The sequence below is a fragment of the Muscardinus avellanarius genome (genome assembly GCF_963383645.1).
Source record: "Muscardinus avellanarius genome assembly, chromosome: 2".
Taxonomy (NCBI): domain Eukaryota; kingdom Metazoa; phylum Chordata; class Mammalia; order Rodentia; family Gliridae; genus Muscardinus; species Muscardinus avellanarius.
Window position 1 is genome coordinate 131,167,712 of NC_137787.1, and position 14,720 is coordinate 131,182,431.

The 14,720-nt window shown below is 38.5% G+C and overlaps 1 protein-coding gene across 5 annotated transcripts in view; it reads right to left on the reverse strand.

The window, feature by feature from the left end:
- The window catches only part of STARD13 (StAR related lipid transfer domain containing 13), a gene marked incomplete at both ends in the record, with an annotated part of 251,181 nt that overhangs the window by 60,920 nt on the left and 175,541 nt on the right, over nt 1-14,720 (reverse strand). For all 5 annotated transcript variants that reach the window (XM_080690170.1, XM_080690169.1, XM_080690167.1 and 2 more), the window contains 2 exons: nt 3,190-3,271; nt 6,346-6,417. In XM_080690170.1, the coding sequence (XP_080546296.1) occupies nt 3,190-3,271; nt 6,346-6,417 (154 nt within the window). The remainder of the gene's footprint in view (nt 1-3,189; nt 3,272-6,345; nt 6,418-14,720) is intronic.

The window sequence follows — 14,720 nt, forward strand, 5'->3', positions numbered from 1 at the left end:
ACAGGCAGAAAAACATTTGCAAAACATTACAAAACAATCTTGACAAAAGACTTCTATCTAGAACAAAATCTCTCAGAACTTCAAGAATAAGAAAACAATACAAGTACAAATAGGCAAAAGACCCGAACAATTATTTCACAAAAAAGGCAAGTGGATGGCAAATAAGCACATGAGAAGATGTTCAACATTATTAGTCATTAAGAGAATACAAATTAAATCACAATCTGATAGGACACTAGACACCCGTTAGAGCGTCTAAGAACAAAGTAAAACCTGACAATAATAAAGTGCAGTACAACTGAAACTCTCTTATGCTGTTGGTGGGAATACAAAATAGTAGAGTTGTATTTGTATACATTTACTGATTTCTTATAAAGTTAAAATAGATTTATCCTATGGCCCCCCACAATCTCATTCCCAAGATTTCATCTGAAAGAAATGAAAGTGTATGCTCACACAAACACTTGAGTATAAATGTTTGAGAATGCCTTTATAATCGCCCCAAAACTGGATATAACCCAAATATCCCTCAACTGGCAACTGGATAAACAAAATAGATACTACTCAGAAACAGAAAGGAATTAACTATTAAACCACAGAATGCCACTAGTAACTCATAAAAGCATTCTGCCAAGTGAAAAAGGCCAGACTGTAAAGGCTACAGACTGTTGCATTTGGTGTATATAGCTTTCTGGGAAAGGCAAAACTAGAGCTACAGAAAATAAATCAGTGTTTGCCAGAGGTTGGGAGTAGGGGTAGAAGATTGGGGAGCATGGGGGTGGTCTGTTTTCATTATTGTGGTGGTTACAGACTGTTAGAGATTGGTCAAAACTCAAAGAACTGTGCATTGAAAATTTTACTCTATATATTTATATGTTATACTTCAGTTTAAGGAAATCATTAAAAATGTAGTGGAGAAGATAGTGTTATATGATTTTTAAAATAATAAATATTTATTTAAAAAATGCCAACTAAGGGGCCGGGATGTAGCTCAGTGGCCAAGCGCCTGCTTTGCTCTGGCTTTAATCCCTGGTTCCAAAAAGGCGCACGTGCGCGCGCACACACGCGCGCGCGCACACACACACACACACACACACACACACCCTTTAAAAAATGCCAACTAAGAATAATACACTCAGTGAAGAATAAAAAGAAAAACTCAGGATAAATTCTTCATGGATAGCATTGAATGGAATGGATGCTTCTGAGCAGCAGTCTGCTCTTCATGGCCTGTGCCTTTGACACACACAAGAAGAAAGACAGCGTTTCCAACTCATTACTTTTAAATAATCACAACCAAAACATCCATTCATCTCATAAACGCCCATAACTGGCATTTTGTACTTCTTTGTTTTTGAGTTCAATTAGCCTGTTCCTGTTCAAATTCATGATTTGAAAATTTCTTTGCTTTTCTACTCCATTAGGATTATTATCTTCAAATTACACCAACTCACAGTATTGCTTTCTTGAACATTTGAAGATCATTTCTTCTATTTCTTCTTTCTTTTTTCCTTTTTTTTCTCTTTTTCAGAACTGGAGATGGAACCCAGGGCCATTCTACCTCCGAACCTATTTTCTATTTTATTTTATTTAATTAATTAATTAATTAATTAATTAATTTGTACTGGGGTGGAACCCAGAGGCTTTCTACCTCCGGGCTATATTCCCAGACCAATTTTTATACTTTTATTTGGAAACAGGGTCTCACTAAGTTGCTGAGAGCCTCACTAAGTAGCTGAGGCTGGCTTCAAACCTGTGTGATCCTCCTGTCTCAGCCTCTCAAGCACGGGGATTACAAGCGTGCGCCACCACGCCCGGCATTTATTCTTTATTTTGAAACAGGGTCTCACTAAGTTTCAGAGGGCCTCACTAAGTATTGAGGCTGGTCACAAACCTGTAATCCTTCTGTCTCTGCTTCCCAAGCACTGGGATTACAAGCGTGTGCCACCATGCCCAGTACAGAGATCATTTATTAAAACAAGTAAATATGATTTACATATCACATTAATATACATGAGACTCTTCTTGTTGTAAAAGTTTTGCTCATCATTACTTTCCCTTTGAACTACCACCTTTTGTATGCTAAGTGCACAATGTGCTAGAAAGAGCCCTGGTTACCAATACTGGATTTAAGGTCCTTTTAGCTCATAACAAGCTGTATGGCCTTCGTAAATGACTTATCTCTCTTAACTAACCCTAATATCCAGCTCTGGCATCTCTCCAGTGCCTTAGTTAGGAAACTTCAAAATCCTACAGACACACATTTCTTCTCATGCAGAACTTAATTGTTCAGAGATATAGATTACATTGGATCTTATATTATTACCCAAATTGTAGTGGTTACTTAGTTTTCATGTATGTGATCATGCCACTGTTCCTCAACTAGGTTTCTCCAACTAGACTACAAGGTGTTTAAGAGAAGAGAATTATTTTTATCTTTTAAGTACTTTTCTTGGTGCACTGAAATCTCACATTATTATGTAATTCACAGTGATAGGGACATACATGCACACAGCACTGGGTGAGCTTCCCTCCTGACCCCTCCCTCTCCACATCCTCTCCTTCTCCAGACTTGATTTTGAGACTGGCATTAGTAATTTCACCAGTGTTCATAACTTCAGTGCTGGTGTTTCCCTCCCGGATTCTCCCTTCACCCAACAAGAGCCTCCTCCACACCCCTTCTATTGCTCTGATGGGGTTGAGAGAATTATTAATAAATACATTGTTTTCTCCTATAGCATCTATCATACAGCAAAAGCTTAAATATGCCAGATTGCTGATAGAATACTTGGCTTCAAATATATTCCAGTTTGAGTATATAACCACTTTGCAAAAAATATAGTCAAATCTGACAGACTTACAAAGTTTTCAGAGCCCTCGCCTCTATCCTGTCTACATTCTCATCTTGTTTTGCTTTTTTAAAAAAAGTTTTATTGGTGCATTGTAGTCATTAATCACTCTGAAGTAACCTCCCCCTTTTCTGTGTTTTTACTAATCTAGTGTCTGGAGCCCCCTGTGAGGTTTCAATTAATCATACTTAATAATGTAATTGGAACTTGGACCCATATTTGGCACATAGTATGCACTTGGTAGATATTTACTAAATTGTTAAATTTGCCCCTTGATTTAGTGATATGAACAGGAGAGATTGACCAATGGAAAGAAGCAAAAATATTTTATATGATTTACCTGCAAAGAGTTTCTACAAGGTCCTTTTCAAGAAAATCATGATCATTCTTGACAGCCACAATGTTGATGGGAAATTGTGAATCTGAGAAAGAGAAAGGAAGAGACAAAGAGGGTCATGCACCTTGTTTTATCTGAATGGGTACCCACTTATTCAGGACGGTACAAGCCACTGAACTTAACAGCAGTTATGACCCATTACCATTGTTGATGTTTTTTGAAATAGTGGACAATTTTACTTTTACTGAAGTAAATTGCTTTTAAGAGTACCCTCTAAGTGGGAAATATGAAAATAATCAGATGCTTGACCTTGGTAGGATTAAATACTAAGTGCCTGCGTTTTCATAGCTCATTCTTATTGCAGGCACCAGCCAATGTAGACACAGAGGAGAGCTTTGGTACTTTTCACCACCCTCCTGAGTGTAGGTCACTGACTTCTATCCTGATCATTTCACTTAGTTGGCAGATTTTTTTTCCTTCAGAAAGGACATTTCCCAAAATACCCGAAGTTCAAAGGTCTCAATTATTTTCTTTTATAACAAAACTTTGAGTCACTTTGAAGAGCCAGCAAAATACTCAAACAATTGATTCTATCCAAAGAGAAGGAGAAAGTCCAACACCCTGCCTTTTCTCCAACAGACCATTCTTGTTGGCTTGGGAACTCATTGGCAATATTCAAAACAAGGGGTTAATTAGGAACCTAATTTATGCAGGTAAAAATATAGACATCATTGGTACAGAGGTCACAGTCAAATTCAATGGTTAGTTCATTCTTTCTCTTTCTCATCTTGTATTCTCTGTTGCCTACACCTTGCCAACCATGATAAACTTCATGGTATCTAAGTCTTAGTGTGAATTGAAAACAGAAACAATTCCCTTTCTGGTGAAAAAAGTAATGTGATTGACTTCCAGGTCGTGCCAGAATGAAGACTAATTCTGCCAGCAAGTGAGTCTGTGTCGCAGAAAGAAACAGACACTGACCTCTGCTGCTATAGCTCTGGGTCCTGATTACTTCTTCGAAGCTGCAGAACTATAGGAAAATTGCTCAACATCTTTGGGACCTCTGCTTCCTCATCTATAACATGAGGATGATAATTATAATATCCATCTTAAGGTAGTGTTGTGAATATTAAATAAATAGTGTAAGTAAAATCCTTTGAAAATTCCTGGAACACAGCTCTATGGAAACACTTGTTCTTATTCCTGATTCAATACATATGGCTTAAACACAGTCTGACAGGCACATATGACCTATGAGCTATTTTTACCTCTTAGATATTTAAGTATTTTTAACATTTAAATCTCAAAGTATTTTGAGTTTATAAAGAGAATGTACATTACAGAAAATATGCTCATGAAGGGTCAAGAGGCTGGGGTTTTAGTTTTGATTTCCAAATTGGAAAAGTCACTTAACCTTGGGCTTCTCCTTCCTAATCAGTAAATTAGTGAAGAGTGGGAAGGGAGAAGAATGCTCAGACTCAAACTATAAGATTCCTCCTTGTTTAAAGGGCTGACATTCTATGAAAAAGTTTCTCAGAGATCCTAGACTTGAAAGCACACACAGAGACAGGCTTTCCTTTTTTTTTTTTTCCTTTTCTGTAATACTTGGGATTGAACCCAGAAGCATTCTACCTCCGAGTGACACCCCCAGCCCTATTTTTTATTCTTTATTTTTGAAACAGGGTCTCACTGAGTTGCGAAGGGCCTCATTATGTAGCTGAGGCTGCTTTGAACCTGTAATCCTTCTGTCTAAGCCTCACAAGTACTGGGATTAGAAGCATACACCACCACGTTTACAGCTCTCCTTTATCCCCGTAGCACTGGAGTAAAAGAAGTAGAATGTTTTTTTTTTAAATATATATATGACCTGTTAGTCATTTTGTCGATTCTTTCCATCCTACACAGATTTTATGCCATCAGGAAGAGACACCAATGTTGTTTGATGTACTATTTGTCATGTCTGTGGCCCTGAAGACCTACTCTGCGCTTTCTCTACTCCTAGAACCACCTGTGGGGATGGATGGCATCCAAGGGGACTGGTGGCTTCTAGCTTCCCTTCGCCTTTGATCGATGGGAAGCTATGGCTAGAGATGGAAGGAAGAGTCCCAGGCAGCTAGGAGACTAGGGTGGAGGCAACATCGCATTACTATCCTTTTTAAAATGTCTTCTATTTTTAAAGATAAAGCTAAGAATATTTATTCACTCTTGGGATAATGAAAGACTACAACTGGATAGTCTATGAAAATGTATTTTTTCCTCAGGATACTTATTCCTTGGTTCTCTTCAGGGGAAGCTGCCCAGGGCCAACCCTGTGTTCCCCTGGGAGTCTGCTCCAAGGTACCTCTTTCCTGAGCTCTGGCACCCTCTATGCCCTCTCCCTTTGGACCTTCAGTGGTGACAGCTCTGATGTGGCCAGCTCTGGGCTCCATAGAGTCCTTCTGGACTCTATATCCTTTGTAATGAACACTATTGGCAATAATCCTCCACAGAGAGGTGTGTGTGTGTGTGTGTGTGTGTGTGTGTGTGTGTGTGTTTACTGTTGTGATCTCAACTAACTCACTATATATAAGAACCATCCAAGGAGTAAAAGCAGTGGTTGTCATTTTAGGTAGAAGATAGGGGTGAATACATTTACTATCAATTACAGAATTGTTGAAAGGAAGTATAAAGCTGCCCAAAAAGACCTTCTTTACCCAAACTCAGAAGAATAATATCAGATCTATAGTATACTTCAATATTTTTCACATAAAGAGAAATAAGAGATATCTCAAGACAGCTAGTTGTGAGACTTCTAAGAAATCTACTAATAATGATTTCACGGTCATTTCAAAGAAACCAAGAACAGCAAAGAAAAATCTAGGAAAGAAGTATAAAAAAGCTGTTGATGACAAAACATAGAAGAAAAACAGAGTTAGGGCTTGAGGTAAAGAGATGAGACTCAGTTGGTAGTGGGGAGTAGAAGGGAAAGTGGGCTTGGGAAGTTTTTCTCACTTCTGAATTGGTATTGGGATAAGCCCCGGGCACTGCAGAGGCCGAGGGGACAGAAAAGCAAAGCAAATGGAAGGGAGGAGACCTGGAAAGCAAAACAGACCACAGGATTCATGCGGTTCATTTTGAATTTGTTCTCTTTGCAGAGAATGAAGGGAAGGGCTGACATACCCTCATACAGCTGCGCGTATTGCGGGAACCCAGCAGCACGGAGCCAGTCACATGCTTCCTTCGCCTCAATTTCTGAAAAATGCAAGAAAGAGCAAATGATGAGTCCAACAGCCACGCATGGGCACTCAGCCTCCTTCAGCCAGGAGACACTAGTGAGCTTCGTGGGAGTTCATACAAGGCAACGTTGTTCCCAGGTAAGTCTAAATCAGCCCTACCCTGAAATGGGTGTGCAATGAGCAGGCAACATAAAAAAACCTGTTATGTGTCTACCAAGCGTATCTTCGTTGTGGATCCACAAGTATGGGAATGATAACACAGCCGCAGATGACGGCACACGCAGGCTGAGATTCAGGAAGGGAAAAAAATGTTTTGTTTACACACCAGGGACCTAGGGGACTAGGGTGGAGGCAACATTTCATTACAATCCTTTTTTAAATGTCTTCCTTTTTTAAGTTTTAAAGATAAGGCTATGAATATTTATTCACTCTGGGGATAATGAAAGACTACAACTGTATAGTCTATGAAAAGGTATTTTTTTTTCTCATGAAGAAAAGTATTACAAAAATCCAAAGCATTATTATTTCTTTAATTTCATTGCTGGCCTTCATTCCCAATGCAGTTTAACAAGATGTTCATTCATCAAGCACACTGGAATGATTTCAAGTGCAGGGTGCAACATGGAAAAGGAAATCAAGACCCAGGTTTGATGAGGCCGCCAGAACCAATGAGGGCCAAGCCCAAGAGGTTGATGTGTCCTCTGGGTGACCGTTTGCAGGTTGGACCGTTTGCAGCAGCACACGGGACCACCTGCCTGGGGGAAACGGGAGGAGTCTACAGTGTGTGAACCAGGTCGCTGTTCGACCTTACGAATCCTGGATCATTTCCCACCCACAACTCTGTTAGATAAACATGAATCCACGGGAAAAGAAGTTCATCTGTCAAAAGTCCAGTTTCTCCAAACAAAATTAAGCAGTCTATAACAACAGGTCTTTCCATGGCGCTTCCTCTGCTGTTGGGATGGGTTCCTGTCAGATCAAGGCATTCCATACCCTGATGTTCATTCTTTCCCATAGCAAAATGGAGAGTACAGGGCTTTCTTAGGACCACTGCGTGGAAGCACTCTACAATGACATTGGCTATGGGCCTGATGTGTACAGCATAATATTTGATGTGACAGTCATTTGGTGTAAGTTAGGAGAATGGACCAAAGATGAGGTCTTACTTAGGCCCTAAAGGGAAGAACAAGAGCTACAAGCCTGTCCCACTGACCTGGCTGAACCTGGATTAAAATCTGTCAAATTCAGGAAAGCAGAGCCTTCAGCGACTCTTGGCCCAAAGCACCTGCTTCTTTTGGTATTCCTTAATGTGCTATCACATTTATTTCTGAATCGCAACTTTTATCACTGAAAGGAGGGTTTTCCATGTAATTTTGACTAGCAAGCCCCAACATGCCACATATACACAATTCAGAAATATATGGACTACCAATCTGGAAATAAAACCTTGGGAAAGTATTTCTATCAGGAGGAGTTTTCGATCCACAAGGTCTGGTTTTTTGTTTGTTTGTTTGTTTGTTTTGTGATACTGGGGATTGAATCCAGAGGCATTCTATCATCAAGTAACAACTTCAGTTCTATTTTTCATTCTTTATTTTGAAACAGAGTCTCACTAAGTTTCAGAGGGCCTTACTAAGTAGCAAGGCTGGCTATAAACCTGGGCTCCTACTGTCTCAGCCTCCCAAGTACTGGGATTACAAGTGTGTCCCACCATGCCCAGCTCCACAGGACTCTTCAAAACTGAGTTTGGGCTGCATTACACTGCGCTGGCTAATTTGGGCTTTTCCTTTAGAAGGTGCAAAGGGCAATTTGTGTATTGCTAGAAGGTTCTATTTAGTTTGAGAATCCTTATGTGAAGGCTTTTACTTTGGTAATAACAAGAGTATTTCAAAGTAGGTGAAAGAAGCAAATTATATTGCAACATGTAGAAAATGTAGCATAGAGAATGTAGCGTGTCTCTACTGAATCCCAGATAAAATTCTGCCTTATGAATTTTTAAGCTTCAGATTTGCTTTCTGCTTCAATGCGATACAATGCCTAGTGATGAGAAAATATCTAATATCTAGACATGGTTTAAACTTGATAATGTATCAGCAGGTATTACAGGGCAGCACAGAATTCTGAATTTCCCATTTGAATTATGTCAATACTATTTTTTTCCATTTTATTATTAACTTTATTATGATTGAAATGTAGTGTTGAGCAAAAAAGTTCCAGAGAGTCAGGCCATAAAGAACAAATGGAAGAGATCTAGAAGATAAAAACTATTGCGCATAGAAACCTCAAAGGAGAGGGGCAAGTAGGCTCATGAATCAGTATGAACCCCACCCTGGAGGCTCAGGCTCTGGGGATGCACAGGATGGCTAGATGGGGGAGAAGCGGCCAGCCAGGGGTCCTTCTACAAAAAAAGCTTTTGAAACTGAAAACCTCGGTTGAGCAGTGGAATGGAGCTGAGCGAAGGAAGGGAGATTTTATTTAAAAGGCTCTTCAGAGAACTTTACTTCATTTTTAAAACAAGAGCAACATCAATATTGAAGTATTATTCATATGTTGTGTTGTTGTTGTTGTTGTTGTTGTTGTTGTTGTTATTATTATTATTATTATTATTATTATTATTATTATTATTTTAGTGGTACTGGGGTTCCTGGAAGCCCTTCTACCTCTGGGCTACACTCCCAGACCTATTTTTTATATTTTTATTTGGAAACAGGGTCTCTCAAGCCAGCGCGGCTGGCTTCGAACCTGCGCAATCCTCCTGTCTCTGCCTCCCAAGAGCGGGGATTACAAGTGTGCGCCACCACACCCAGCGTAGTATTATTCATATATAAATATAAGTAATCAAATCTTAACCAGGACCCACCTAAAATAAATCACTCAATAAGCTGGTTTTTTAAAAATGGGTAGGCATTTAGCTTTCAGGTCTCAGAATCCAATGGCAGCAAATCTGCCATGAGTGAATAATACTAAACCAGGAGAAGCCACATCCAGGATGGCTCCTGGAGCCCTTGTTTCTCACACTCAATTGCCATCTATTTGCCAAATATCCTTCAATACATCCTCTGTAAGACCCAACTATACGCAGTCTCCCAGAGAGCTACTTTCAGCTTTAAGAACACACATCAACCAAAAGTGAAGGGATGGAAGGGATAATCCATGCAAACTAAAATGAAGAGATAGCAGAAATAATACTTCATGATACAGACATTAAGTATAAAACCATAATAAAGAGACAAAGGCGGCCATTTTATAATGATAAAGGAATCACTCCATCAAGAAGATATAACAATTTTAAACAGATAGTCACATAATATTGGAACACTGAAATATATAAAGCAAGCATTAAAAGACCTAAGAGATCTGGCTGGCCCAACATCTTGATGTCTCAATTTACTGGCAAAACTAACTCCTGTTTACTGTCCAGTTACAAAACAAACAAACAAAATTGATTGGTAAAATTAGCCACTATCAAATTTGATTTTGCCCATGTAATTGAATTGGAAGGGGGTCTTACAATTTCTATTGATCCCCCACAGACCCTACTACCACCTATCAGCCAAATGCTAATGTTTTCTCCAGGGCCATTGCAGGAGCCCAAACACAAAAATTAAAAAGGAATTACATCACCATGTTATCATTTCATAAAGATCTACCTAATGATATTTAGATGACATCTGAGAAGCAAAGTGTGAAAATCTTTTTTTTAATGTGCCCTTGTTAACCAGCATGATATTATGCAAAAACATTAAGAGCTATTAAAATCACATTTTAACAATTTTATTTGTTCTCCAATTCCAACCCCTACCTGCCCTTGGAGCAGCTCTAGAGATGTAAAGCAAGGCATTAAATCATTGTAACTTTCTTGCTAAAAACCTAAGTTATGGGGTAGAAACAGAGAGCCACTGGACAGAAGAGTCCACAGATTACTGCATTATAGTAGTCCTCCTTTATCCATGAGGATATGTTCCAAGACTTCCAGTAAAAGTCTGAAACTCTATATATAGTCCAAATCCAATATATACTATGTTTTTAAAAATTTTTATTGGTTCATTATATTCATACATCATATTGGGTAAAAAAACTTGTATGCACAGACATGCACACATCACTGATTTAACCCCTACTCAATTCCCACCCCATTCCCTCCCCTTCCCTCCCTCTCTTGCTTGGCTTAGTGGTTGACTTCAATATGTTTAAGTACATTGTGTGTTTTAGAGATTTTCCTCTTCCCCCCTCCATTCTCCTCCTTTAGATTGTCTTGTTTGCTTCTCCATAGGATTTTCTGTTTCATCTAGAGTTCCTCCTATGACCCACTTCTCCCTAACTCTCACATATTAGGGAAAGCATCTGATTTCTTATTTCTTGTGACTGACTAATCTCATCTAGCATAATATCCTCCAGTTTACTATGCTTTTTGATGTGATAACCAGAATGGCTGCTAAGTGACTTAACAGGCAGGTAGCATACACAGCATGGATACAATAAACAAAAAGATGATTCACATCCTAAGTCAGAAGGAAGGGATAGTGTGAGAAAGAAGAAAATTTCATTGTGCTTTCACAACAGAGCACGAGTTTTTTCCCCCCTCTATTATTGGGGATTGAACCCAGGAGCATTCTGCCTCTGAGCTACACTCCCAGACCTTTTATTTTTTATTTTTTTAATGAAAATGTCTTTTAATTAAAATAAAGTTTCATTTACATTAAGTATATAGTTTTTATTGGTTTATTTTTTATTGGTGCATTGTAGTCATACATCTTAATGTAGTACAAGATAGTAGAGGCATACATGTATACATCACTCATCTAGCCCTTCCCCAATCCCCCCATTCCCCCCTCTGTCCTTCTCATGTGTGGCTTAGTGATTGACTTTGATGTGTTTGTGAATGTACATTAGGGAATTTCCCTCTTCCCCCTCCCACCACCCCCAGTTATGCCTCCTTATTTGCTCACCTATGGTTTTCTCCTCTGTCTAGAGTTCCTTCTATGACCTTTTTTCTCTCTAGCTTCCACATATTAGGGAGAGCATCTGATTTTTTACTTTTTGTGACTGAGGGAAATTCCATTGTGTACATATCCCATAGTTTTATAATCCATTCATTTGTTGATGGACATTTGGGGTGGTTCTATGGTTTGGCAATTGTGAATTGTGAGGCTATGAACATAGATACACATGCATTAGTTTGGTAGTTTGGTTTCCATTCTTTTGAGTAGATACCCAGAAGTGGTATTGCTGGATCATATGATAGGTTTGTTTCTCATATTCTGAGGATTCTCCATACTGTTTTCCAAAGTGGTTGCACTAATTTTCAATCCTACCAACAATTTATTAGAGTTCCCATTTCTCCACACCCTCGCCAGGATTTGTTGCTGCTTGTGTTTTTAATGATTGCCATTCTACTTAGAGTTAGGTGAAATCTCAGAGAAGTTTTGATTTGCATCTCTCTGATTGCTAATGAACATTTTTTCATATATTTATTGGCCATTTGAGTTTATTCCTTTGTGAAGCATCTATTTAGTTCACTTGCCCTTTGGGTTATTTGTTTTCTTAGTGATGAGTTTCTTGAGTTCTTGAGTTCTATCTATATTCTAGATAGTAGTCCTCTATCTGTGGAATAATTGGCAAAATCTTCTTCCTTTCTGTTGGTTCTCTCTTGAGGTTCTTGATAGTTTTCTTTGCTGTACAGAAGCTCTTCAGTTTAATGCAATCCCACGTATTGATCCACCTTTTAGTTTCTTGTTCCTTTGGGGTCTTGTTGAGAAACTATGTGTAGCAGTGTTGGACCTATGCCCTCTTCAAGGAACCTCAAGGTCTCTGGTCTGATTTCCAAGTCTTTGATCCATCTTGAATTGACTCTTGTGCAGGACAAGAAAGTGAGATTTATTTCTATTTTTCTGCATTTGGTTAACCAGTTTTTCCAACACTATTTGTTGAAGAGGCTATATTTTTTTCCAGTGTATGTTTTTGGTCCCTTTGTCAAAAATCTATTGGCCGTAATTGTGTGGACTTGTTCCTGAATCTTCTATTCTGCTCCAATGGCCTATGTATCTGTTTTTATGCCAGTACCATGCTGTTTTTTTTTTTTATTACTATGGCATTGTAGTTTGAAGTGAGGTATTATGAGGCCTTCTACATGGTTTTTGTTGCTGAGAACTACTTTGATTATTATGGTTTTTTGTTGTTCCAAATGAGTTTAAGGACTAATTTTTCTATGTCTGTGAGAAATGATGTTGGTAATTTAATAGGTACTGCATTGAATCTATATTTTGAGGCAGGGTCTCACTAAGTTGCAGAGGACCTTGTTAAGTGGTTGGGTCTGGCTGTAGACCTACAATCCTTCTGTCTCCGCCTCCTAAGTACTAGGATTACAGGCATGCAATGTACTAATGTACTAATTACAGGTATGTGTGCCACCATACCCAGCTGAGAAAAATTTTAGATGTGAAGTATTTAATGACAATTTCCATTTAATATTTTTGGACTGAGGTTGACTGAGTAGCTGAAGTCTTGGGAAGTGAAATTGCAGATAAGGATGAGGACTATTGTACTTTGCTGGGGGAAATGCAATAATCTATTTGGCTGGGTATCCTGTCAGGGTTTCAATAGAATTTTCATAATTATTCAGCATAATAATCATTGTATTCTAGTCTTTGGCAGGTGTCCTGTTTTGTCTGTCCAATGTTCCTTCCCACTTCTCATAACAACTTCTCCAAGCCTGGCACCTTTTCTTCATGTTTTAGCTCACCTCCAACCAGAACTCTGGTCCTTTCACTACCTCATGAGGAAGACCAATTCCAGGGCCAAACTCAACCAGTTGAAAAGGAGATTCCCATTGTTTTTTTTTTCCCACTTGGTAGCTTCATCTGCACAAAACCAAGCAAGCCTTTACACTAGTTTATTCACAAATTTAGTTCGTGGCCTGTTACTAGGCATGCTCTTCTGCCACATATCTGAGATTCCACTTGAGGCAAAGGCACTGACTTTCCCTCTTTTGCTTTATCTACAGCTGGGAGCAAAACTGCTGTGCTCAGTATAACTCCTTACCTGAGTGACAGCAAATTGCTTGGAACATTATGTGAACGTGATTGACAGCCAATTTCTTAGAACATGACATTACCTATGTTTAGAGACCAACCTGGAAGGGGAGGATGTCTCCCTGATGCCGGAGGGTGGGGGTACACGTTCTTATGGGTATGAGAATAAAACCACTATGAAAACAAACCCTAGCCTATGATATGTTTTCACAAAGTATTACCATGTTTCTTAATTATACATATTCAGTTTTTACAACTTATAAAGAAAATTCTGAAAGTCAAAATAAAAGAAAAATGTCATCTCTTGTCCCATTACTAACACATAATTTGATGTATGTTATTTGTCAGAGTCATAATATGGTAATAATATCTTAGGTTGACTGCTTTTTGATGTAATTATACATTGTGAATATTTTCCCATATAATGATATTGTTTACAAAAATGGGAAATTTACTTTCTTTGGGGAATGATGCTATTTTTTTACATACTTGATTTCTGAATGCCACCAAATTGTATTTCAGTGCTGGGATGTTCTAACACTGAGGTAGCCAGATAAAAACACTTCAATAAGATTTCTCCAGTGCAGATGGATTGTGGGAAAAGGCTGGAAGTACACCCTGTTCCTTTAAAGAAATGCTGATTAGTGATTTGGATACAAACAGTTGAGTGTACAAGGCTCAGAAGGACCCCAGTCAAATAAGGAGTTACACTGCATACAGGGAATTTGTTGTCCAGGTTTTCAGGCTATGTCTCCAGTTATAATCTCATTGCATTTTTAAACCAGTGCTTCTGGCAAGCTTTGGAACAGTGTGTTCTCCTAGATAAGCATATTAAATACATTTTGGGTTATATTATTCTCTGCATAGCAAACACATTTTCCCACAGCTCACCGAAAGGTATTAGATATTCTTTCTAAATGACAAAAAATACAAATCAGAGCCAAATTAAAATTTATTATCAGCTGGGCGTGGTAACATATACCTATAGTCCCAGTACTTGGGAAGCTGAGATGGGAGGAACACAGGTTTGAGGCCAACCTCTGTAACTTAGTGAGACCCTCAATAACTTATCTAGAACCTATTTCAAAATAAAACATAAAAAGGTCTGAGAATCTAGCTAGAATGCTCCTGAGTTCAATCCCAGTGTCAGATATATGTATATATGTATATCTATATCTGTACATATGTATGTATGTATGTATGTATGTATGTATGCATCAGAAATTTGACTGACTAGAAGGAATCTACTCTACTATGAAAGTTTATAAAATTAGATATGGGCATATGT